At 40.9% G+C, this 27,269-nt stretch overlaps 1 protein-coding gene across 1 annotated transcript; it reads left to right on the top strand.

Moving 5' to 3' along the window:
- On the top strand, window positions 1-25,781 carry bcan (brevican). The gene is made up of 14 exons (XM_062991567.1): window positions 1-61; window positions 6,431-6,513; window positions 7,032-7,424; window positions 8,014-8,188; window positions 9,507-9,634; window positions 10,654-10,947; window positions 11,039-11,926; window positions 14,475-15,455; window positions 16,892-16,999; window positions 17,708-17,866; window positions 18,876-18,958; window positions 23,791-23,935; window positions 24,037-24,219; window positions 25,338-25,781. Exons 1-14 carry the CDS (start codon window positions 51-53, stop codon window positions 25,448-25,450), a joined length of 3,744 nt encoding a protein of 1,247 aa, XP_062847637.1. The 5' UTR covers window positions 1-50; the 3' UTR covers window positions 25,451-25,781.
- Window positions 25,782-27,269: the final 1,488 nt, after the last annotated feature.

The following is a 27,269-nucleotide window of genomic DNA, read 5'->3' as shown; positions in this document are numbered from 1 at the left end:
TTCCTGCACCAGAGCAACATCAGCTAAGCAATACTGTGCATGCAGTCTGTATGGAAATGAGGTAGGTAACATAACTATTATGCTAAATGTAATTGAGTATTTGCTTGTATTCTTATTTTAAGTTTTGTGCTATGTAGTCTGGTTTGACAAAAAAGCCACACATAATGGATAATCTAAAAATACTTTTATTTAATGTTGTTATAGTTTACATAGACTGAAAGTAGACACTGCACATCAATTCAGGAGTAACATTTTTAGTGTCGTTCTTGGTGGTGATTGTGGCCTGGATGTTAAAAACTAATGGTGGAGTCTTATGGACTGTGTAATTTTAAGTTTAATCTGATTTTATATCACTGTAATTACTCTAAACTAATGACTACTTTCGAATTTAAAACGAAAGCATCCATTAACTGCCTAAATGACTTTTTTCCCTCTGAAACTCTTCATGTTTGACTCTATGCTGACGTTTTGATGTATTTTTGGTTGTCTTTTGCTATTTTTTTTTTAATGGGTCAGGATCAGAGCCTGGCAGTTACAAGGATGTCATCTGCTCCTGACATTGGAGATTCTAACTGTCTTACACAGAGTGCTCAACTCTCCAAAGCTCAAAACGGTCTTCAGTTATATCTGAGCCATAACATTAAAACCACCTCCTTGTTTCTACACTCACTGTCCATTTTATCAGCTCCACTTACCATATAGAAGCACAGGACCACCACAGTGCAGGTATTATTTAGGTGGTGGATCATTCTCAGCACTGCAGTGACACTGACATGGTGGTGGTGTGTTAGTGTGTGTTGTGCTGGTATGAGTGCATAAGGCACAGTGGCACTGATGGACTTTTTAAACACCTCACTGTGACTGCTGGGCTGAGAATAGTCCACCAACCAAAAATATATCCAGCCAACAGCGCCCCGTGGGCAGCGTCCTGTGACTACTGATGAAGGTCTAGAAGAGGATCGACTCAAACAGCAGCAATAGATGAGCGATCGTCTCTGACTTTACATCTACAAGGTGGACCAACTAGGTAGTAGTGTCTAATAGAGTGGACAGTGAGTGGACACGGTATTTAAAAACTCCAGCAGCGCTGCTGTGTCTGATCTACTCATACCAGCACAACACACACTAACACACCACCACCATGTCAGTGTCACTGCAGTGCTGAGAATGATCCACCACCCAAATAATACCTGCTCTGTGGTGGTCCTGTGGGGGTCCTGACCATTGAAGAACAGGGTGAAAGCAGGTTAAAAAATGTATGTATAGAAACAGATGGACTACAGTCAGTAATTGTAGAACTACAAAGTGCTTCTATATGGTAAGTGGAGCTGATAAAATGGACAACAAGGAGGTGGTTTTAATGTTATGGCTGATCAGTGTATATAAGTATATGCCACATATAGTATAATATCCTATTATAATTTAAATTTTTGTCAGTGTCACTGCAGTGCTGAGAATGATCCACCACCTAAATAATACCTGCTCTGTGGTGTCCTGTGCTTCTATACGGTTAGTGGAGCTGATAAAATGGACAGTGAGTGTAGAAACAAGGAGGTGGTTTTAATGTTATAGCTGATCAGTGTAGATAGTTTACCTGAACAGTTTTCAAATGCTGAACATATATTTAATTATGTTAGCTTTTTAAAATAATACACTTAATAGCATTATTATTATTCAGAAATTATGGCCAGCTCTGGTGTTTATACACTGATCAGGCAAATAATTAGGACCACCTGCCTACGCTGTCAAAACAGCTCTGACCTCTTGAGACTCGGACTTCACAAGACATCTGAAGGAGTCTTGTGGCATCTGGTACCAGCGGGTCCTTCAACTTTTGTACGTTTTGAGATGGATCGTCCTACTGTGCATCCTGGTGCTATGTCTTTTTCTAATAAATAATGCACACGTGCCCGACCTTCCACATCATCTTGGAGAAAAGAGGATTTGTCAGACTAGTCAACCTTCTTCCAATGTTCTGATGTTCAGTTCTAATGCCTGCATGCTTAATGTAGTTGTTTTAGAAGGTGGACAGGATTTAAATGGGCACTTTGATTGGCCTGTGACTTTGTATCCCCATATACAGAAGGGTTTAAAGCACTGTGCGAGTGTGTGTGACACATTCACCTCATTGCCAATATTTATATGATCCGCAATTTGAGCCACAGTAGCTTCGTAGCTTTTCTGCTGGTCCATACCAGGCGCCATAGCCTTTATGTGCTCTGGCATCAATGACCTGTTGGAGGTTCGTGGCTTGTTTATCTTCAGATCACTCTCTGTAGGTACTCACCACGGCTGCCTGTAAGCACCCCTTGCTATTTCGGAGATTCAACCCAGTCACCTGGCCATAATAATTTGGCCTCTATCAAAGTCACTCAGTTCTTTATGCCTGTTCATATCAACACATGTACTATGAGTAACTATCATCATCACAACATTTAATAAGTCACGGATCTTAGGCATTGACATGCACATTAAGGGGTTGGATAAAATATATTTAAAAACACTGTCATAGGCACTTGAGTAGTGCAGCAGTAAATGAAAGTAACCCACTACTGCTGGGATCCAGGGTTTGACTCACAAGCAGTGCTATCAGTCAGTCAGGGGTCGACATACAAACATGATTGGCTATGTCTGAGGGTGGTAGACGGTTTGCCGGCCTGTCTGAGGTATGTTACTGCATTGCACCCAGTGATTCCAGGAAAACCAGACCCACCCTTACCAGTATAAAGCCGTGAACATGAAAATGTAATTAAATCTCAGTTAAATTTGCATGTGATAGAGCAATTCTTCTGCCAGGTTAGTTAGGAAGCGATGGAGTACATTACATTTGAGGTGTAATTAGCCCCCTTTCATGCTGTTCTTCAATGGTCAGGACCCCCACAGCACCACCACAGAGCAGGTATTATTTAGGTGAAGGATCATTCTCTGCACTGCAGTGACACTGACATGGTGGTGGTGTCTTATTGTGTGTTGTGCTGGTATGAGTGGATCAAAATTCGGCATTGCCACCGGTCGGCTGGGCACCATCTAGCAAGCACAATTGACAGTGCCTGCAGCAGACACATCTCTGCTAGGGCGGGATGACCGGACTATGTTGGTGGGGTCTTCAAACACTGTGTAAGGACCCTGATTGGCAGATAGAGAGACGCCTGTGCAAAGAGTGCATAGGGCGGGTCGGAGGAGGCGTGAGCTGCAATATACCCACCTAGACTGCAATCAGGGATCCCCCAGCAGCGGAAGACAGATTGACTACACTAAATTGGGAGAAAATGCATAAATAAATGAATAATTTGACAAGTAGGGGAACAAAGTAATCAGTAACCAGATCTCAACCAAGCATACAACTATGGGAGTGTTGATAATGATTTGTTAGACAGCAATTCACTACTAACTACATCAAATCATTAACTGAGAGAATGTCTTTTAGAAAATGTGTGGCTGTTTTTTGTCCTTTTGTTTTTTCCCCCTAAAGTCACTATTACAGTATTTCAGTGGTTTTTGGCAAAGTAAGTGAGACTAATGTAGTGCTAAAGCATTTCAGCTTTTTCATTTTCCATCAGTCTGTATGTTTTGGTTGCCAAGCGTTCAGTTTAAGTCTTCTGAGGTGAAACAGGTGACCAGCTTCTGTGGGCAGTAAGGAATTGCCATGGTAGAGCTGTTTTTTTAAATGGTGGAACAGCAGTAGACAAAGCTTCATTCCACAGTATAAATGGCATGTGAAAACCCATTTGCTGCATTTTATGACCGTTTTGAACCTGGAAAATAAAAAAGTAGCCATAACACTGTACATAAAAAACCCAAATAAATAAGGCTAGTTTAAACTGCCACATGGCCTGCTGGGGGATTAAAAGCATGTTGTTTTAGCTGTTATTTAGTTCCCTTTTTTCTCTCCCCTCGCTCATTCTCTACATCCTGACATGACCTATGGTATCGCTGTGTAAAGCCTTGCCTTTCTCCCTGAAATCATTTTGTATTCTGTATAAGCGCTCCTGAGGTTGCCGGGCTCCTTTTTTTCCTGCCTACCCACTGAACAAGCAGTCTAGCTTACTTTGCTTTGGATCATGGAAATGTGGTCATGGCTGAAGGCCATCATGCGCTGTGAGCATTGGGGGAAGAATGGCTTTCCAGGAACACAAATGTACATTAAAGCTGACAGCCCCAGTGCTCCCATTAACAATCAGAGCCAGACTATCTAGGCTAGACTGAGAAAACTGAGGGTTAGAAAAAGCAGTAAAATTCTAGTTAAAGAAAATAAGATAAATTGCAACATAGCCTGCAGCTTGATGGTAAATGTAGTTAAGTCTCTTTAACCATTTAGGTTTCCTTAATTTTTAAGGCATTTTGGGAGCCACTAACAATTACATTTGCCTCTCTAATTTTCCCCAAGCACAAACTGGGCATTAAATCCGAGGTTCACTCTGTTAGGGGCGCCCATGAGGCACCCGGTGATTTTCTGCTCAGGACGGCACTTTCTCTCTTTTCACGTTGTTAACTTCAGTTTCCACTGCTCTCAGACACTCACGCCCTCGCTATTCTTCACTCCCCACTCCCATGGCTTTGTAAAGGTAATAGAGATGTCAATACCTTCTGCTCTTCCGTGCTTAAGTCTTTCATGTACACAGGAAGGATTACTCTGGGCTTTGTAGTTCCTGTTTAATTCCCACTGTAAACCACTTCTCCCAGATGTCTGGATCTGACTTTATGGGTCTTATGGCCAAAAAATACCCTCTGCTTCCTGAGTCTTGTACACAGAAAGGATAACTGAATTTTGTAGGTCTTGTATTCAGCTCACAGTAAACCACTTCTTCCAGATGTCTTTAGCTAATTGAAAGGGTCCCGTAGCAGCATCCTCTCCTGTAATTAAAATGAGAAATGCCAGTGTGGTATTGAAATATTTCCTCTTTTAACAGAAGCAGGGTGGCACTGAAGAAGCTTGTTTGGCTTTTTCGGAGACGTTTGGTTGTAAATGTTTTAGTGTTTGTTGTATGAACATGTGTGCTAACCTTTAATCTGATTTTTTGATGCTAAGCCTATCCAAACATGTGTGGACATTCTCCAACAATGTCGGTTTTAAGCAGGACTTGGCACATGCCAGTCACAAGTGCTCAGGTAGTGTGAGCAGCCCTGCAACAACAATTTGTTCAACCGACTCAGTCATTAAGGGCAGTTGTAGCATAGTGGTTAAGGTACTGGACTACTAATCGAAAGCTCGCTGGTTCAAGCCCCACTACTGCTAGGTTGCCACTGTTGGACCCTCAATTACTTAAACGATATACTGTCACAATACTGTAAGTCGCTTTGAATAAAAAAGCATCTGCTAAATGCCGAAAATGTAAATGTTAAGTCTGATGCTGACAGTTAAAATCAAAGGTTCCTAAATCGGTCTTTGTTCGGAAAAATAGTTCCTAAAGAATCTTTATATTAACCTTTTGAATTATGTGGAAGCTTTTTATGTTATGTTTTAACATCTGGCTGGTCTAAAGGACCAGGATCTAAAAACAGCCAAGAGTAGAAATGAACTTCTGTAATTACAATAAATACCAGTATGCTTTAATATATACTTTTTAGCTAGATGGCATCTTCAGCCCAAATCTAGGTTGATTATACTATTTTGCAAAGCTTAATTGTGTGCCATTTTTGTTGTCACACAATTCCAAGAAGAGGTTTGTGAATATAATCCCAAATATATTTTAATATGCAAAAAATACCATTCAGATTATTTATCTAAGCTGATCCCAGTGTAACTGGTATAACAGGAGGTCCTTTCTTTATTTCTTGTTTCCTGTGTCATAAGTAACTAACTGGGATTAAAAACTGAATATCTTTTCCACAGCTGTGGACTTAAACATTAAGACAAGCAGCTGTATTATAACAGTTGGGCAAAACCAAAAAAGGGTTTTTGTTAATATTGTATGTAAGGAACAGAAAACTAGTTTGTCTCTTTATTGGGATTCTGAGCACATCCCAGAGCTCTAAAAGCCCACTGAGTCTTGGCTCATGCACATTAAAAAGGACCCAGGGTTGCCAGATCTTCTATTCATAAATCCTCACCAGTTAAGTCAAAATAAGATGTGTATCTAAAACCACAAAGACAATTACCCAACAAAATAGTTTTTAAAGCTACAATAAAAAAGTTAAAATTAGTTAAATTCTTCCCCTTAAAATCCAAAATCAGGAACGATGGCTGACCCTGTGCTCTGACCCCAGTTTCCAAACAAGCTGGGATATGCGAAGAAAGAATTTAATTGTACTGTACATCTGTATATGTATATAATATACAAATATAAAATATAAAGTATATCTAAGAAGTCTAGAAAGGTATTCAACAGACCTTGATCTTATAAAATTAGTCACTGACTTTACTGTATCTGTCAGAACGGCTGAGTTCACCTTTGCTGTCATGTTGTTCTTTACTCTGTTTCCTTCTCAGATCAGTGATGTTTTGGTCTCTTCTGCTGCGTGCCATCTGTCCCTTTGTCCTGCTGTCCTCTGCTGTCCAGGGATCCGGACCAGGTATGTCACGTCCACTTACTGACACTAAGGCTAAGAATAATTATCAACACATATTGCACATAATTAGTGATGTTACTCTGCATAGACTCTTCTATATGTTTAGAACTCATCACAGTAGAGTTAAGGTAAAGGTAAGTAAAATGCTTAGCTGGGGAGGTTTATTTATCAGCTGGTTATTTACTGTATTGCTGCTTTTACAGAAGCTTGGCATGATAGTGAAATAAGCTTAGGGTTTACACCAATCAGGCATAACATTAAAACCACCTCCTTGTTTCTACACTCACTGTCCATTTTATCAGCTCCACTTACCATGTAGAAGCACTTTGTAGTTCTACAATTACTGACTGTAGTCCATCTATTTCTCTGGTATGAATAAATACCGTGTCCACTCACTGTCCACTCTATTAGACACTCCTACCTAAAATGGACAGTGAGTGTAGAAACAAGGAGGTGGTTTTAATGTTATGGCTGCTCAGTGTATAAAGCACATCCCAAGTCATGCTGTATCTTTTTGACAGATGAAACAAGACTCTTGAAAGTTACGATTCCTGACAGTCCGCCTGCATCTGCCATTTTGGGAGGCTCCCTAACTCTGCCATGCTTCTTTACCATGTCAATGCCTTCCCCAACTCTGTCCTCGCTGGGTCGGCTTGCAGTGCACAGTATACCACGAATAAAGTGGAGCATGCTGTACTCTGGCCGAGAGACTGAGATCCTGGTGGCCAGAGGGGACAGGGTGAAGATCAGTGAGGCTTACAAAGGTCGGGCCTCCCTGCCAAACTACGTTTCCTCCCCGGCTGATCTAACTCTCCAGCTAGATGACCTAAAGCGCAACGATACTGGGTTCTACCGCTGCGAAGTCCAGCATGGACTGGAAGATGCTCATGACCTGGCTCAGATCAAAGTGAAAGGTAATTATCACACCATCACTCTCAGCCACAAGTTCTATTAAGTTCTTTTTTTTTTTTAAACCTTTTTTAGACATTAAATCCACTTGGACAGAAGTAACATTTCCTCCATTTAAAGAGAGACTTCTGACTTTTTTGGGAGGAAGTGGAAATGCAAGGATTAGAAGTCAAATGTTTTAAATGAAAAATGTTGCTTCTGCACTGTGATGACTAAGCTGATCCAAAACCAAAGCTGGGAACTTGCATCAAGAGTGAACATATAGATATAGTTACGTCAGTGCGGTTGCTCATGGGATCTGCAAGCCAAAACATTGGCTATGTGCTATTGTTGCTTACCTGGAATCTTTATACTTGTATACAGTGTCTACATAGAGTAATTTTTAATATATTTACTACCTAGTACCTAGTAGTACCTACTCATTTATGTGCATAATCAAACCTGCTTATCTTAGGTATTTCTAAACTTATGAGCTAACCTGTACATGGCACAGTTGGTATCACAATTGGTGGAACTAGTTTTCATGACTGTCCTCGCCTAATTTTACATAAGTCTTTAAAAACAGAAAGCATTTATTATATTAAACCATTTTAGGTGTGGTGTTTCATTATCGGCATGCCTCCAGTCGCTATGCGTTCTCATTCGAGGACGCTCAGGATGCGTGTGAAGACATCGGGGCTCAGATTGCCACTCCAGATCAGCTCTTGGCTGCGTACCACAGCGGCTATGAGCAGTGTGACGCTGGCTGGTTAGCAGATGGTACTGTCAGGTCAGTGGATTTCCACATAAAAACATTTCCTACCTTGTCCAACCCGTGTCTCAGACTGCTGTTAGTAGTTTGAAGAGTGAAGCACAATTTAATAAAGTAAAGAGTAAAACCGCTTATGGGAGAATTTATTCACAATGTACTGTAGATCAGCTTCTGTTTATTATTATTTACTGTTTTGGAGCCCACTTCCTGTCCATAAAATGTACATAAAGCATCATCCAAAGTTCATCCAGATACTCAGTACTAAGTATCAAACTTTCCTACTGTTTGTAATGACTTAAAATTCCAAGATACACTGTAAGCTATGATGATATTGTGTTATTTATATATTTTTTCAATTATAGCACATTTGTTAAGCAGTATACACTGACGAGGCATTACATTATGACCACCTTTCTGATATTGTGTTGGTCCCCCTTTTGCTGCCCCATACGCAACAAACTGTGATGCCCTGTGTATTCTGACACCTTTCTATCAGAACCAGCATGAATTTCTTCAGCAGTTTGAGCTACAGTAGCTCGTCTGTTGGATCAGACCACACGGACCAGCCTTCGCTCCCAACATGCATCAATGAGCCTTGGCCGCCCATGATCCTGTCGCCGGTTTACCACTGTTCCTGCCTTGGACCACTTTTGACAGATACTGACCACTGCAGACCGGGACACACCCCACAAGAGCTGCAGTTTTGGAGATGCTCTGACCCAGTCGTCTAGCCATCACAATTCAGCCCTCGTCAAACTCGCTCAGATCCTCACGCTCGCCCATTTTTCCTGCTTCTAACATCAACTTTGAGGATAAAATGTTCACTTGCTGGCTAATATACCCCCCCCACTAACAGGTGCCGTGATGAAGAGATAATCAGTGCTGTTCACTTCACCTGTCAGTGGTCATAATGTTATGCCTTGTCGGTGTATAACAGTAAAAGTATTGATAGTTGTACCAGATAGCGATCTAGCACCACACAAAATTTGCAAAGCTTGATATGTGGTTCTATACAAAATTATAATTTTAATTGCATAATTATATTTATGTTTTATTTATACATAAGTTATTTGTATAAATATGGCATATTAAATATTGACACAAAATAACTTATGGTTTAAAATGCCTATAAAAGTCGTAAGCTTAAGCGTTTTGATTTTGTACCAAGATAATTATTTGATTTGTAATGCAGCTAACTAGCTTTTTGATTCATGACTCAAATAATTGCTTTTTTTCTAGCAGAAAATGTAGTTAGCAATTTTAAACAAATCTTATCTTGAATTGTTTAATGATTGGTTTTATTAAGTTTAATATAAAATAAGTATATTTTTTTCAGATATCCCATCCAATTGCCTCGTGAGGGCTGTTTTGGAGACATGGATAACATGCCAGGGGTTCGTAATTACGGGAATCTGGAACCTGATGAGCTTTATGATGTTTATTGCTACATAGAGAACATCCACGGTAAGAAGTGATACTTTTAAATTGTATTTTCTGGCTATGTTTTTTATACAGTGGTTTGGGGACGTTATTACACAGTTTCTTCTGTTAACGTATGTTTGTCCTGCTTAACATTTCAGATCAGTGAACAATATATATATACCGATCAGCCATAACATTAAAACCACCTCCTTGTTTCTACACTCACTGTCCATTTTATCAGCTCCACTTACCATATAGAAGCACTTTGTAGTTCTACAATTACTGACTGTAGTCCATCTGTTTCTCTGCATGCTTTGTTAGCCCCTTTCATGCTGTTCTTTAATGATCAGGACCCCCACAGGACCACTACAGAGCAGGTATTATTTAGGTGGTGGAACATTCTCAGCACTGCAGTGACACTGACATGGTGGTGGTGTGTTAGTGTGTGTTGTGCTGGTATGAGTTTTGTTTTTAAACACCTCACTGTCACTGCTGGACTGAGAATAGTCCACCAACCAAAAATATCCAGCCAACAGCGCCCTGTGAGCAGCATCCTGTGACCACTGATGAAGGTCTAGAAGATGACAAACAGCAGCAATAGATGAGCGATCGTCTCTGACTTTACATCTACAAGGTGAACCAATTAGGTAGGAGTGTCTAATAGAGTGGACAGTGAGTGGACACGGTATTTAAAAACTCCAGCAGCGCTGCTGTGTCTGATCTACTCATACCAGCACAACACACACTAACACACCACCACCATGTCAGTGTCACTGCAGTGCTGAGAATGATCCACCACCCAAATAATACCTGCTCTGTGGTGGTCCTGTGGGGGTCCTTACCATAGAAGAACAGGGTGAAAGCAGGTTAAAAAATGTATGTATAGAAACAGATGGACTACAGTCAGTAATTGTAGAACTACAAAGTGCTTCTATATGGTAAGTGGAGCTGATAAAATGGACAACAAGGAGGTGGTTTTAATGTTATGGCTGATCAGTGTATATAAGTATATGCCACATATAGTATAATATCCTATTATAATTTACATTTTTTTAAATCAGGTGAGGTGTTCCATGGGACCAGCTCGGAGCGTTTCACTCTAGCTGAAGCTAAAGCGTACTGTGAGCAGCAGGGTGCAGAACTAGCCACTACTGGCCAGCTGTATGCTGCTTGGAATGATGGTCTGAACCACTGCAGCCCAGGCTGGCTAGCTGATGGCAGTGTACGCTATCCTATCGTAACTCCACGAGAGCGTTGCGGAGGGCCTGAACCTGGGGTCAAGACGGTCTATCGCTACAGCAATCAGACGGGTTTTCCTGACCCTCAAACCCGCTACGATGTCTACTGTTTCAAAGGTAACGAGCATAGCATATTGCTAACACACTGTAAATGCTTGTGTTGGTTAGATTTACAAATCTGTATGTTGTTCTTTTTCATTGTCTTTAGATAACGTTGATTCCCAAACAGTCTCCTCCTTGGAGTATTTGTCCACAGAGCCAGAGGACATCGGCCAGGACATTGTGACCCTAACTGACCCCCAGGAGGAATTCAGTCTGAGTCATGTGACGCAGCACACCGAGAATGAGGCACAAGGAGCCGTTGAGACCTTTTCAGTTACCAGTAAACACCCTCAAGTGAAAACAAAATTTACACCGTCTCCATCTGATAACGCTTCCAGCAGTGATGTTCTCACCACTACAGAGATGTATGGAGAGTCAACTAACTCAACTCAAAGCTCCGAGCAAGAAGTACAGACCAATCTGACTGTCTTTGAAGCAATACCAGAGTTACATCTAGAGCCCAGTCGTAATCAGCCATTACCAGAAGAACATCAAGAGACGGAGAATAGCACAGAGGAATACAAGGTGGATTATGAGAATCATAAACACTATCTGCCAATGCCAGACACCACCCTGGAACCAGAAGAGAAAGCAGAATACACAACTTACACTGAAAGCAAATCAAACACTACAGCTGAAGACCTGGAGAAACTGTATGTAATGCAAGAGACTGGAGGACCTAAACACTTCCAGCCTGTGCCTGTCACTGACCTCGATGATCAGACTGAAAGCCATGAGGATGAACATGTTACTGATGTAGAAGGTCTTGCAGCAAACACCTCTGTTTCAGTGGGATCAGATCTGGACCACACACACACAACCCAGCCCATCTCTTCAGGTACCACAGAGGGCTTAGACGGGGACATGTCTACAGTATCTACAGAGAAGATGGGACACCTTGTCACCCAGTATCAGGAAGATTTAGATGAACCTTCATCAGTTGAAACTACCACAGAAAGTGCTCTGTTGACAAATCTGAGTCAGTCCACAGCAAGTAAGTATTCAATCATTCAATTTCTCTAAAGTTTACAAGTGAGTGGTCATGGTTCTGGTCAGCGCTACTTTGAAACACTTGTAGCAAGGCATGGCAGGGCAAGATACATGCTGGGCACAGCAAATGACAGGGCCAGCAGACACATATTTACTTTCTTACAAGTAATTTGGAGCAAATGTTTTACCTTCTGCAGATTTTTGGGAGGTAGAAGGAAACTACAGTACCAGATGAAATTCACATAGACATGGGGAACAAGATGTAAATCGACTTTCAGGCCCTGACTGGTAGTCAGTTTATTAGCTAATAAATTCAAACTACAACATATTTTCAATTTTAAAAGTCATTTTAGTCGAGTGTAATCTTAACACACAGCTGGAAGTCTGCGGTCAGTATAGTGGCTTCTATTGGAAGGTGGGTTGGTGATTTTGTCGGTTGGATAAGCACTATTTTCTCGTCATAGACATTCTGAGGATCCTCTTGTCTTCTGCTTTCTGGTTGGAAAAGTGATCAGTCCCTTGATTTAGTACTTTGCAGAGCCACCTTTTGCTTTAATTACAGCCATAAGTCTGTTTGGATATGTTTCTACTAGCTTTGCACACCTAGATTGGGGCATAATTCTCATTCTTCCTATTTGCCGATTTCCAATGCACTGCTCTCTTCAAATCCATCCACAGACTTTCTGCTGGATCAGGTCAGGGATCAGACTTGGCCACTGAAGGACATTCTCCTTCCAATCCTTTTTTGGTGGTGTGTTTAGGATTATTGTGGTGCTGGAAAGTAAACCTCCTGGACATCCTCAGCTGTCTAGCAGAGGGCTGCAAGTTTTCCCAAGAACTTGGATGTACTTGGCAGCATCCATTTTCCCTTTAATCCTGTCCCACTGCCCAGCTCATGCTGAAGAGAAACATCCCTATAACATCCATATAACATAATTTTTCCACCACCATGTGTGGTGTATTTTTGGTGGTGTGCTGTGTTTGGTTTTCTCAAAACACATCTCTAAGAGTTCTGTCCAAAAAGTTTAATATTGATCTCATCTGACCATAAAACATTTTACAACACGGCATCAGAATCCTCTCATAGCACTTTTCCACCAAAATAACTCTGGTTCTTGAACCGGTTCTGTGGTGTTTTGTAGAGACCCGACCCGCGTTTCCACCAGTTTTTGGGAGCCAAGCCTGCGTCATCAACGGTGGGCGTTACATAAAGAAAGTAAAGAGTTGTAACATGATGGTGGAGCATGTAGATTACCTGTGAGCATTTGTGCTGCTGTTACAGATGTTCGTTTTTATACAAAAAGCATCGCTCAACTATTGGTGATAAGAAGACGTAGACACGTTTGTCGTGGTTGTTGTTTTCTTTAGTTCACTGACGTGAGAAGCATTTTGCGCTTCGCTCTCACCGCAACTCTCGGCATAAATAGCCGATTTGCTCAGCGCTTGACTTGAGCGATAAAACATCATTAAAGTTCCACGACATGAACATCCATCTGTGTGAAATAACCATGAAACCCAGTCTAAAAGCTCCACATGTATCTGTGTTTAACTGGATTTACTTCACGTGTGTGTTTATGCAGCTCGGGGTTCTTAATCCGCAAAAAGCTTCAACTAAATAAAGAGTAACGTGGCTGAATGTACTAAAAGTACGACACAGAAACACTAAATTTCTCTCCGTTATTACTGGTTATAAGCGCTCTGTACTGGTTATAAGCGCTCTGTACTGGTTATAAGTGCTCTGTACTGCCCAAATTAATCGGTTGTTTTTTAGTACAACAAGCCACATTATGCTTTATTTTTCACGTTAAGCGTTGTTCGTACTGTCCGGGTCACTTTTACCACGTCATATCAAACAGTTCATCTCATATCAGTGAATATCAGCGGCAAACTGGCTGAAAATGTAATCAGGTGAACTTTAAAAGATGAAACGCAGTTTTGCAGTTTCTCAAACCTCTACACTGTGACACACCCACAGATGATGTCACGGTTCGCTCTGAAAAACCAAGTATTCTGTGGTGCCAGATTAGAACGCTAGTTCGCTTTTTTTTGGTGGAAACAAGCGGAACCGGTTCAAAATCAAGTTTGGGAACCGGAACGGAACCGGAACTGCGTCGGTGGAAAAGGGGTAACAGTCTTTCAGCATGGAACTTTTTTAGAAGCGGCTTTTAAAGAAATATCTAAAATGTCACTTAATATAAAATATTTTAATTATTTAGGCCAGTGGTCCCCAACCACCGGGCCACGGACCAGTACCGGTTCGTGGGTCATGTACTAACGGGATGCACAGAAAGAATAAATAATTAGAGATCTCTAATCAGCGATGAAAACACTGCTTCCATTTCCAACACACCAGTGTTTATCGTCTCATATCACCCCCAGGGGGAAGCTCATTTGTGAGCAGTATAGTTATTCTATTTTAAATCCTCCCTCCCCCGCCGGTCCGTGAAATTATATTTTATATGAAACCGTTCCATGGTGCAAAAAAATCAATAACCTTTAGGGTTACAATGGTGGTCTGATCAAACTGATTTATAAATGTTATTTCTTTACAGGTTTTGAGCCAAGTCATGCAACAGACACTTTTAAGACTGTAGCTCACATGGAGCAGGAAACAGACACTACTTCAGCTGAATCATTAACAGTTACTCTCACTTCTACTCATAATAAAAGTGATCTTAATTTAGAAGTAACTGTAACCCCTACACATGAGGAGGAAAAAGAAGCAGAATTCACTGATGCTTCTGGGGATGGTTACGACATCCTGCTACTGACCTTGCCGACTGCACCGGGGCCACACATGTTGGACTCATCTTTTCCTCCAAAGAAGATGGAAATAGAGGCTAGCGTCTCTCAGGAATCGAAGACCTCTGTTCCAGAGAGTAGCACTCCATCTGGTTTCAGCGTTGTACAGGAGGAAGTGATGCAGGTTGTGCATAAAGAGGTAGGAGAAGAGCCTGTTATTTATATCACAGAAACTCCACCAGCTAAAACTACCACACCAGCAAGGCAAGAGGACAGCAGCTCTGAAGATGACTTATCTGGAAAAGAAGAGTCTTTTGGAGGAGTATCTTCAGTCACAGATCACCCAGACCTCCCCTATTCCAGTGTCAACCCTTCTCTAACCTTTACATCTACGGACAGATTGCAGCCGAACACTACAGATGTTAATGAGTTTAATGAGAGTGAACTTAACACTGATCATTTTGCCGTGGGGGTCACAATGATTCAAGGTATGACCGTAACACACAGCTGGAACACTCCAAACCCTGCAACCCCACCACAGGAATTCAGGGCAGATGTGGAGTTCAGTGGTGACGACTCACTTATCACAGACAGCCCTGTCCCCACAACACACTCCGCGTCACACTCCACAGCAGTTCCCACCACTGAAAATCCTGAAGAGGATAAAACTCCAACCCCCTTTATGGTAACAGATGATGTGGAACATGACTATAATGACCTGACGACCATTGAAATCTCTAGTAACAGACAGGAGGAGGATGAGAGCCTGCTGATCGGTACAAGCATCTTAGGTATGAGAATTAAAACACCGTTACTTTGTAATGTGATATATTCATGACTTCAGTGGTTCTGAACAGAGTTAGGCAGGTAGTTGTTTCAATCCATCAGTGTTTAATCATTAGGGTTTAGCTATACAACACATCACTGCTGAGAAAGTGCAGTGACAAAAAGTGCACCAAACTGGGGGATACATGCAGAAAGAACCCTTTTAGCTCAAATTAGCCAGCTAGCTATGTTATCTGTGCTATGTTCTCATCCTGAAGCACGAGCTCTTTAAGCACGAGCTCACTGTCCATTTTATCAGCTCCACTTACCATTTAGAAGCACTTTGTAGTTCTACAATTACTGACTGTAGTCCATCTGTTTCTCTACATACTTTTTTAACCTGCTTTCACCCTGTTCTTCAATGGTCAGGACCCCCACAGGACCACCACAGAGCAGGTATTATTTAGGTGGTGGATCATTCTCAGCACTGCAGTGACAATGACATGGTGGTGGTGTGTTAGTGTGTGTTGTGCTGGTGTGAGTGGATCATACACAGCAGCGCTGCTGGAGTTTTTAAATACCGTGTCCACTCACTGTCCACTCTATTAGACACTCCTACCTAGTTGGTCCACCTTGTAGATGTAAAGTCAGAGCCGATCGATCATCTATTGCTGCTGTTTGAGTCGGTCATCTTCTAGACCTTCATCAGTGGTCACAGGACGCTGCCCATGGGGCGCTGTTGGCTGGATATTTTTGGTTGGTGGACTTTTCTCAGTCCAGCAGTGACAGTGAGGTGTTTAAAAAGTCCATCAGCGCTGCTGTGTCTAATCCACTCATACCAGCACAACACACACTAACACACCACCATGTCAGTGTCACTGCAGTGCTGAGAATGATCCACCACCCAAATAATACCTGCTCTGTAGTGGTCCTGTGGCGTCCTGACCATTGAAGAACAGGGTGAAATCAGGCTAAAAAGGTATGTAGAGAAACAGATGGACTACAGTCAGTAATTGTAGAACTACAAAGTGCTTCTATATGGTAAGTGGAGCTGATAAAATGGACAGTGAGTGTAGAAACAAGGAGGTGGTCTTAATGCTATGCCTCATCGGTGTATACGATGGAGTGCTGTGTGAACAGTGGTACACTTTATATCTTATTTATTTGAGTCATTTTATGTTGTTATTATTATATGGTGTATTAATATAAGTGGGGAGGAAGTAATTGAAACTCTATTAAAACTCTGAAAATTAGAGCACCAGTTTTGTTTTTGAGGTATTTACACTTCATTTAGTGACGCTGGTAGTTTAACCTGCTACATGATGGTGCCACCTAGTGGACAAACTTATATTGTACAGCTTGCTCAAACGCAACTTTTAATTCGCTAACACAGCTGAAACAAATTGTGTGTGTGTGTGTGTGTGTGTGTGTGTGTGTGTGTGTGTGTGTGTGTGTGTTTTAGATGGCTGTGTGGAGAACCCATGTGCCAACGGAGGCACTTGTGTGGACAACAGCTCTGGCATCCGTTGCTTGTGTTTGCCAACCTATGGGGGAAAATTCTGCCAAACAGGTCAGTTCTATATGACCAAATGTATATTATTTGGCCAAAGTATTACTAAATCGAGATTTCAGCCACGTATATGTTTAAGTTTGGGAAAGGCACGTCCTGTTTCAGCATGACTGCATCTGGGTTTGTTGAGTTTGGTGTGGAGGAATTCCAGAAGCCTTGACAGATTTCTGACTGTAACTTCACTGAACACCTCTGGGATGAATTGGAATGTGGATTGCAAGACACGGCTTCTGTCCCAACTTTAGTGCATGACCTCTCTAATGTTCTTTTGATGAATGGGCACAAATTCCCACAAAATCTGGTGGAACACAAACGCATCTGGAGGACAACTCCTCACAAATGGAGAACAACTCCAACTCCACGTAATGCATCCGGTTTTGAAATGGGATGTCCTTATGGTCTACATACTGTATGAAGATTTATAAAGTTTATCTTTAAATGGCCCATTGAGGCCGGTGAGACATGGAAGAGTGCTATTGAACTTAGAACCATTACTACCATTCATAAATACATGAGTGCAATCCATTGCTGCATCACATTATGGCCCAGCTGACAAAAAGCTTGAGAACATCTGTTTCAGATAGACAGAATGGATAATCCTGATACGCATGGTTTAAAATTAATTTATGATCTACAAGAATGAATCATCAAACTGTCCAGCTTGGGCTGTGATGTTTACTTTTGTGTGCCTTTTATTGCTCTCTGTAGATCTAGAGCAGTGTGAACCAGGCTGGGAAAAGTTCCAGGGCAACTGTTATAAGCATTTTCCGAAGCGCCAGAGCTGGGAGGTTGCAGAGCAGCACTGTCGAATGTATGGGGGGCATCTGATCTCTGTCATGTCCCCTGAGGAGCAACACTTCATCAATGGTAAACTAGTGTTAGCAAGTTCTGCTTTGTCCACCTGATCTAAAAAACATTTATTTACTCGTGTTTGACACACTGCAACTCTGACCAGTGGCAGGTCATTAGTGACATTTAATGAAATTCTGTCTTACTATTACCATGTGTTATACTAGTTAATGCTACATTAAACATGTTCTAGCCTTATAACTGGAAATCATATATTCATTATCATTTTTTAATTAAAATTTAAACATTTTATCCTGGTCAGAGTCACTGTGAGTGTGGTCCCTGTTCTGACACCTCAGGGCACAAGATACTTCTCGAATTAATGCTGTAAATACACCGACCAGGCATAACATTATGAGCACTGACAGCTAAAGTGAATAACATTGATTATCTCTTCATCACGGCACCTGTTTGTGGGTGGGATATATTAGGCAGCAAGTGAACATTTTATCCTCAAAGCAGGAAAAATGGGCGAGCGTGAGGATCTGAGCGAGTTTGACAAGGGCCAAATTGTGACGGCTAGACAACTGGGTCAGAGCATCTCCTAAACTGCAGCTCTTGTGGGGTGTTCCTGGTGTGCAGTGGTCAGTATATATCAAAAGTGGTCCAAGGAAGGAACAGTGGTAAACCGGCGACAGGATCATGGGCGGCCAAGGCTCATTGATGCATGTGGGGAGCGTAGGCTGGCCCGTGTGGTCCGATCCAGCAGACGAGCTACTGTAGCTCATGCTGCTGAAGAAGTTCATGCTGGTTCTGATAGAAAGGTGTCAGAATACACAGAGCATCACAGTTTATTGTTTATGGGGCTGCAAAAGGGGGACCAACACATATTAGGAAGGTGGTCATAATGTTATGCTTTATTGGTGTATTTCTTTTAGATGTTTTCATTATGTTATTTGTCAAAAGCGCACTCCGTTTGTTTTGGCTAACCTGAAACTAGCCAAATTTGTTTGATGAGCCATAACAGACTGTTTCAAGCCTGAATATATTAGTTTACAATGTCTTACATTCAGGTTTCTCTTCACAGATAAGTACAGGGAGTACCAGTGGACTGGTCTCAACGACAGGACCATTGAGGGTGACTTCCGCTGGTCTGACGGAAACCCACTGGTAAGCTGTTTAAAAACATAACTGTTGTGGATCCAGCTTACAGACCTCTTTTTAAAATGCTTTTCAATATAAAACCCAATAATGCGTCAACCAATCAGAGATGAAGCTTCCGTTATTCACAATGGTAACGAATATTAAACAGAAACAAATCACAGTCAAGCAAAATGATCAATCTGTCTATTATTCATCACACCTCTAACCTGACTACATCAGGTTAGAGGTTAGATATTTATTTTTTACTGTGTTTATACATCCTTTACTGGTTTAACCAGGATTTGTTTGTATATATTTGTTTACTTTACGAGCATTTCTGGATGTGTCCCAATTGTATTGAACTAAATACATTAAATAAATTAGTGTCATTAATTACTGTATTAAGTGGGCGGCACTGTGGCTCAGTGGGTAGCACTGTTGCCTCACAGCAAGAAGGTCCTGGATTTGATTCCCAGATGGAACAGTACGGGTCCTTTCTGTGTGGAGTTTGCATGTTCTCCCCATGTCTGTGTGGGTTTACTCCGGGAGCTCCGGTTTCCTCCCACAGTCCAAAAACATGCAGTCAGGTTAATTGGAGACACTGAATTGCCCTATAGGTGAATGTGTGTGTGTGGGTGTGTGTGTGTCTGCCCTGCCATAAGCAGTTAAGAAAGTGAGTGAGTAAGTGAATTACTGTATTAAGTTGGTAGCACTGTTGCCTCACAGCAAGAAGGTCCTGGGTTCAATTCCCAGGTGGAGCAGTCCAGGTCCTTTTTGTGTGGAGTTTGCATGTTCTCCCCGTGTCTGTTTGGGTTTCCTCCGGGAGCTCCAGTTTCCTCCCACAGTCCAAAGACATGCAAGTGAGGTGAATTGGAGATACAAAATTGTCCATGTCCAATCTTGTGTAATGAGTAACTACCGTTTCTGTCGTGGATGTAACTGAATATGACGTTAAAATCCTAATAAAAAAACAAACAAACTGATTTAACCAACATGTTTTTATATGTTTGTTTGTTTGTTTTTTAAAGATATTTCAATCAAGAATGCAAAAATAAAAAGGGTACTTGACAAGCATTTCTGGATGTGTCCCAATCATATTGAACTAAATACACAACAAATTAGTGGCACTATTAGTGTCATTAAAGACTGTATTGAGTCTGTAGTGTTTGAATTGAGATGTGAGCTACTAATTTATACAGCAGTGCACATCCATGTTTGTTCATGTAAACACAGTCTACAACAATCAGTGTACCGTATGTAATGTGAGTTTAAAAACCACCGCTAAAGGAGAACACAGAATTCTGACGTTTGTTTTACACTTTGGTTACATTCATGACAGGAACGGTAGTTACTCATTACACAAGATTCATCAGTTCACAACGTTACATCGAACACAGTCATGGACAATTTAGTGTCTCTAATTCACCTTACTTGCACATCTTTGGGCTGTGGGAGGAAACCGGAGCACCCGGAGGAAACCCACACAGACATTGGGAGAACATGCAAACCACACAGAAAGCACCCGGACCGCCCCACCAACTAAATGTCACATGTTCATGTTGTGTTAACAAAATATCAGGGTGGATAAAGCTGCTTTTTATTCAATAAAGCTTTATAAACTGACAGCAGGTACAACATTAACTGTTTGCTAAGTAGTCAGCCACTGTCATACAAGATAGCTAAACATAATTCTGTTTACATTTTCATACCCTACTGTCCTTATTCAATAGAAGGAGTTTTATATGTGTATACACAAGGTAAACTAGTATGAAGATGGTTAGGTGGACTGTTTCCAAAACACAGAAAACTACACTATACAACAGCTATATTTACAGTACACAGATAATTACAGATATTAACAATACACTGTGTTTAATATCTAAATAAATCAGGAAACTAAAGCTTTGGCTAATATTTGTATTGATATTAATACTATTTAGGTGTTTTTGGCGAGTTAAAATGTGCTTTTTTGAATAAATTGTATTAATAAACTCCTGTAAATTTTGTTTGCTTGTAGAAGGGAGAGACTCGACAGGAAAATGTCCTTTACTATAGTACACACTTTGTTGTGGCAACAGTTCTTGCAGGGTTGGTCAGTCTGTGTGCAAGTAACACAGTTTATTTTTTACCCAGTGTTTACTACACTGCTGCAACCTTCTCTGGGTAGCTGTAGGCCCATAAGCAAGACCTTTAATCCTCAATTGCAAAATGTATCTCAGTGATAATTGTAAGTCGCTTTGGCTAAATGCTGCAAGTGTAATTTGTGGTGTATTTTTCAGGTAATTTTTCAGCCATGCACTTTATTAGCATGTGTTTATGTCATGGAGTGATGACATCTAAAAGCATAGTAGAGTGTCATTGTCTTAGCCTGAAGGTCCTGAAGGTCACACAGAATGGTGTTTGATTGCTTGTTTATTAGGATTTTAAGGTCATGTTTTGCACTTTGGTTCCATTTATGACAGGACAGGTAGTTACAGGTTACCCATGATTCAGTCACGGGCAATTTTGAGTCTTCAGTTCACCTCACTTACACGTCTCTGGACTGTGGAAAGAAAAGCGGAGCTCCCGGAGGAAACCCACACAGACACGGGGAGAACATGCAAACTCCACACAAAAAGAACCCCGCCCAGTTCACCTGGGGATCAAACCCAAGAACTTGTTGTGAGGTGACAGTGCTACCCACTGTGAGAGAAAAATGTTAATTTACACAAGAAGTATTAATACATAGTCAATCACTACTTACAACGTGTAGATATGCTTAGGGCATGATTGCCAGTAGTCATATTCCAATATTCCAAGAATATTGCTACACGAGAGGGAGTGTGTTATCGCGAATAACATCACGGCTGTGATTTGGTCGCAGGCACGAGCCGAAGGTGATATACAACAGTTTATACAACAGTTTTTACAAAGTAAAGAAAGAAAATAAATCAAAGAAGCCCTGAATGTCATAATAAATATGCTTTAATATTGACAATACCTTCCGCCAAAAAGTAGTTCCACAACTAATATAAAGTTGAACACTACAAAGCAGACATCCCAAGTTGCAAAAACTCATTTCAGGGAGGTAAGAAGAACAAGAAGAAAAAGGCAAGAACCTCCGAAGTGAAAAAAAGAAATAAAAAACCTCTCGCACACACCAAAGGATTATGGGTGATAACAGAACTTCTAGGAGCTGCTAACTGGGCTATTAAGCTAACTGTTCACATTACAAACACATTAATGTTCCCTACATAGTGCACTAGATAGTGAATTAGACAATTGATTTATGTTCCCTACACGGTGCACTAGATTGTATATCAAATAACGGATTTAAAACGCGATCGGGAATAAAGTCTGTGTCGCCTGCGTGCGCGTTTGTGTGCATGAAGCTTGTCGTTAATGGCAACGCGTCAGCAGAGTAATACAGTTGTGGTGTGAAAAGGCCGTGCTGTTATCACCAATATCAGCACGGTTAGAACGCTTCTCAACCAATCAGATTGTAAGGTCGGAACTAACTGTTGTATAAAATAGAATGTTACTGGAAAGTGGTGTATGTAATAAGAAGTGTGTCAATTACATTGTATGACCTTCAAAACCCAGTTCTAGCTGGTTTAGACCAGTTCCTGTGTTCTGGCTAACGGTGTTAACGGTGGAATCTTCCACTGTCCAACAAGGTAACCAAAGAAAGTATATAAGGGTGTTTATTATTTTAGTGTTATCGCATTCACACTCTCACACTCTGTCTGAGACTCTGTCGATGTGATCCTTCTCTGCAGACAAGAGTAAAACTCTTTTCTACTCACAATATACAGTAGTCTCTAAGGTATTTCATTAACGGTTTTTCTACTACACCACCGAGCCACCTCGACAGCTTTCTCACCCCAAAGAGATAAAAAAAACAGCTGTACTTTATGTGTGTATACTGAAGATGTAAAATAATTACTTGGCCATTCACAAGTTGTTTGTTATGCTTTGATTTATAAAACAAGTTGTAATTACATGTGTGTTTTGAGGTCTTTTTCTTTTTTATTTAACTTCTATTAAGCTTCAGGTTCTAGTCCACCACCCTGTTTTTTACTGTAATTTTTTTTAATGTGTGAATTTTGTTTCTTTAATACGACGGCGTATTAGGGCCACTTTAAAGAAAAATATTTTTTTAAGTTTCAATTTCGAGATTAAAGTTGAAATGATAACGAGATTAAAGTCGAAATATTATGGCCATAGCAACCTCTTTGTTCATGATTTGGTAAAGTTATACTTTTTTATCGGTTCCACAAATAAATAACTCCTCGATCTCCTGCACATCAGCACCAGTTTTTTATAAGTGTAAGGATGATGGAACAGCTTTGTAATGAACTGTATTTATTTAGAAGAACGTGCACCACCGGTGCGCTCGGCGTCTGCATCGTCACCAGTACTTCAACCGACCCTTATGGACTCGTACGATAAACTAAAGCCGTACGGCATCGCTATAAATGGTTGCATTGACAGATTTAGTCATCATGTCATGTGGATGGAAGTGTACAATACAAACAGCCACCCAAAAGTAATCATGGGTTATTGGATAACCACAGTAACACGCATTATAGACTGCTCTTGCATGCCGATCCAGGTACTGAGACCCGTGCTTCTCTGACAAACCTACGACGGCTGCACACTCTTTGGCCATAATATTTCGACTTTATTCTCATAATATTTCGACTTTTATCTCGAAATCAAAACTTGTACGACTTTATTCTCGAAATCAAAACTTAAAAGTATTTTTTACAGTGGCCCTAATACGTCGTCATACTTTAATGACTGCAAGTTATCCAGACAATAAATCAGCAAAGCCCCAACACATTAAGTATTAATTATTTCTCTCTTATATCCTTCAGCTGTATGACAACTGGTATCATGGCCAGCCTGATAGCTATTTCCTGTCAGGAGAGAACTGTGTGGTAATGGTATGGCATGATGAGGGGCACTGGAGTGATGTGCCCTGTAACTACCATCTATCCTACACCTGTAAAAAGGGCATCAGTGAGTATAATGCCTGGTGGAGTCGCACATACCATTTTTAATATTTTAAATAATCGTTACTAGTAATACATGTTAACTCTTATGTGGTTTACCAAATTCAGCATTTTGTGGCCCGCCCCCTCTGGTCCTCAACGCTAAGCAGTTTGGTCAGCAGCGGCAGCGATTTGCAACCAATTCTCAAGTCCGTTACTACTGTCAGAAGGGTTTCATCCAGAGACACAACCCCATCATTACATGCCAAAGCAATGGACAGTGGATGAGGCCACGGATCACCTGTACACCTTGTAAGAAAGTCTTTCACCACGTTAATTAGGTTTTTGTATTGACTTCAGTAATTATCAAATCAGCAATATTTGTTAGAATGTATAATTATAGTGCAAGATTGCATGTATTATATACAGAGCCTTTAGAAAATTATCCTACCTTATAGAAGTCCTCACACTGGTTCACACATGTCCCTAATATTTAGCAATGCTCAAAATATGCCCAGGTGGCACAGCGGGATATTCCTCTAGCAAACCAGTGGCAAGATTCTCAACTCCTCGGTTCGAAACTCGGCATTACCACCAGTCGGCTGGGCGCCATCTAGCGGGCATAATTGGCAGTGCCTGCAGCAGACGCGTTTCTGCTAGGGCGGGATGACCAGACTATGTGGGTGGGGTCTTCAAATGCTGTGTGAGGACCCTGATTAGCAGATAGAGAGGCGCTTGTGCAGAATGCATGGGTGAAAAAGGGTTCCGCTAAGGGCTGTGCACGGGTCGGAGGAGGCGTGAGCAGCAATATACCCACCTCGACTGCAATCAGGGATCCACCAGCAGCGGAAGACAAATTGACTATGCTGAATTGGGAGAAAATGCATAAATAAAACAGAAAAAAAAAGAAATGCTCAAAATGCCACCATATACTGATGTAAAAATGTATAGAAATATATTCAGCTCACTAGCTTTACATAATTCTAGGATTTGTCAGTGTTCCCATTAGTTGTTGATATAGCAGGAATGTTTTAGAATAGCAAAAAACCCACCCCATCCCAGGAGATTGTTATTGATCCCCATCAATGTTCAGTTCATGGCTTCTGCCTTGGAATCATGCTTTAAAAATGCATAGGTTGCCAGATTTCTGACAGTGTGTTGTGGCCATTATCCACACTCTGCTGCAGTGTTTACAGAGGTTCAGATGGTGACTTAAAAGCATTATAATATGACCAAAAACATTTTGCATAGCAGGACACGAGATTACTGCTGCCGTGCAGTGAGGGTTCAGATGTTCAGCAGCTTTGACAGCAGCTAGAAGAATGTTAATAGTTTTAATGGGAACACTGGTGGCAAGCACTTATTGCTTGTTTGGGCTATTGGACCCCTGTATGTGTGTTATTTCATATCGTTTTTATTTTCCTTAACAGATCCAGATGAGGTAGATGAACAACAAATCACTCTGCCCACTGAGAAGATCCAGGACGTGTTAGTAAAAGACGCACCCACTAAAAATACCACGTCAAAGTGGTGGAGCGTTTAAACCAGCCAGTGCTTCTTTTTTATTCTGTTTTATTACCTTTCATTTAAGATATTTTCCTTTCTCAATAAACTTCCAGTGTTTTAGACAAAAACAACTTTGCACTTTACATTTGCAACCCTGTCATCAGTTCACTTCAGACATGTTCTGTTTTTCTTAGAATGCGACACTGAATTACCGGTTCTGTAATTCTAAGACACACAAAAATGCAACTCTTGTTTGTTAGTAGGTAAACGCAGATTTAGATAGTTTATATTTTATTAAAGTACAACTGAAATAGCAAAATAATGACACAAATTCTGTTACACTCGGTCTAAATAAACCTGATACCACTGTTTCATAATGGCTTTATTTTATTCCACTGAAACCATGATGATGTATACCAGGGCTCAGCTTGTCCGTCCGTACAGCCTTATACTTGAAGTAAAAGATGCAAATTTCATTTAGAATCAAACCATTTTTTTTTATACAGAGGAAATAGGGATTAATACTTTTGGCAGCTGTTATTTACATGTAGAACTTGTTCTCTTCATCCATGCAGAACACATTTATAGTAATCAATCATGACAGTCAAAAAAGGCGTAATTGCTGCACAAGCGTCACAGCGGTCTAGTACCCTAGCCCAGTGGTCCTCAACCTTTTTTGCACCACGGACCGGTTTCATATAAGATATAATTTTATGGACCGGCGGGGGAGGGAGGATTTAATAATATTGCTCACAAGTTATGAAAAATGAGCTTTTTTCGCTGCAACAAGACGCTGCTCCCATCTAGGGGTGATATGAGACAATAACACCCAAAATAGAAGCAGTGAAAACTGCTTTTCTAGCGATCTCTAATTATTTATTCTTTCTGTGCGGCCCGGTAATAAATGACCCACAGACCGGTACCAGTCTGCGGCCCAGTGGTTGGGGACCACTGCCCTAGCCCATCACCACGGAAAACCAGGTTAAAGTTTCAGCAGCATTCAGGTGCTCAATAGACACAACTGGCATGGTCTGAGAAAATCCATCGCAAAGCTCCATCCATTCTCCCTCTTGGACACAACCAATCATGTCTGTGTGGATGCCTGGCTGACTGATAGCACTGATACCAGTGAGGTTCGAACCCTGATCTCAGTGGTAGTGGGATAGCATGATGGACCACTGTACCACCCGAGCACCTTCAGGACAATGCAGTAAGGAACAATGTAACTGTTTCAACCGAGATTATTATCAAGAGCTGTGCTTGGGTGTGATTGGGTGTGGTGCAGGTACATTAAATAATATTAGTTGTTTTAAATGTATTTAAAAATTGAGTGTGTGCTGATGAGATTTAGATAAAAGTCTGAGATTTTTTAGAAAACGTTGTTGGGTAGAAATAACTGGCCAGCAGATACAACACAGTACATTTTTGTGACTATGGGATTGAATTAGTTATGCTGTACTTTTTTTAAATACTGTTAATTATATGACTATGTTCACTGTAGTTTTTTGTCACCAATAAAATAATTGTACTTAGTAAGTTGTACTTATTATGATAAGAAAAAAGCTTGTTTTAAATCCCCTTTAAATAAATATGATCTCCAAACCTTCTCCTGCTGGCACGTATGCTGGGCTCTTTGTTGTGACCATCACATAACAGCCGATCATATCTGGGTTTCAACTGAAAACATTTAGTGTCACTTATTCCCTTGTACATATTTGCTCTTGTAAGTCGGCAAAGCGTTTCAAAATATCATCTCATATTGCTGTGAAAGATTCTAGCTTTCCCAGGATGGCCAGGAACGTATCAGTAATGAGTGCAGTGTTTTACATCTACAGTTTGAATGTAGATGTCCTGTA

The sequence above is a fragment of the Trichomycterus rosablanca genome, chromosome 3 (genome assembly GCF_030014385.1).
Source record: "Trichomycterus rosablanca isolate fTriRos1 chromosome 3, fTriRos1.hap1, whole genome shotgun sequence".
NCBI lineage: Eukaryota > Metazoa > Chordata > Actinopteri > Siluriformes > Trichomycteridae > Trichomycterus > Trichomycterus rosablanca.
Note: the sequence above shows the minus strand (reverse complement) of the source record. Positions and strands in the feature narration are given on the sequence as shown.

Bases quoted from the DNA above. Each gene is read 5' to 3' on its own strand.
- bcan (XM_062991567.1), top strand. The intron at 9,635-10,653 runs GTAAGAAGTGAT...TTTTTAAATCAG, and splicing joins CTACATAGAGAACATCCACG to GTGAGGTGTTCCATGGGACC. The intron at 24,220-25,337 runs GTAAGAAAGTCT...TTTCCTTAACAG, and splicing joins ACGGATCACCTGTACACCTT to ATCCAGATGAGGTAGATGAA.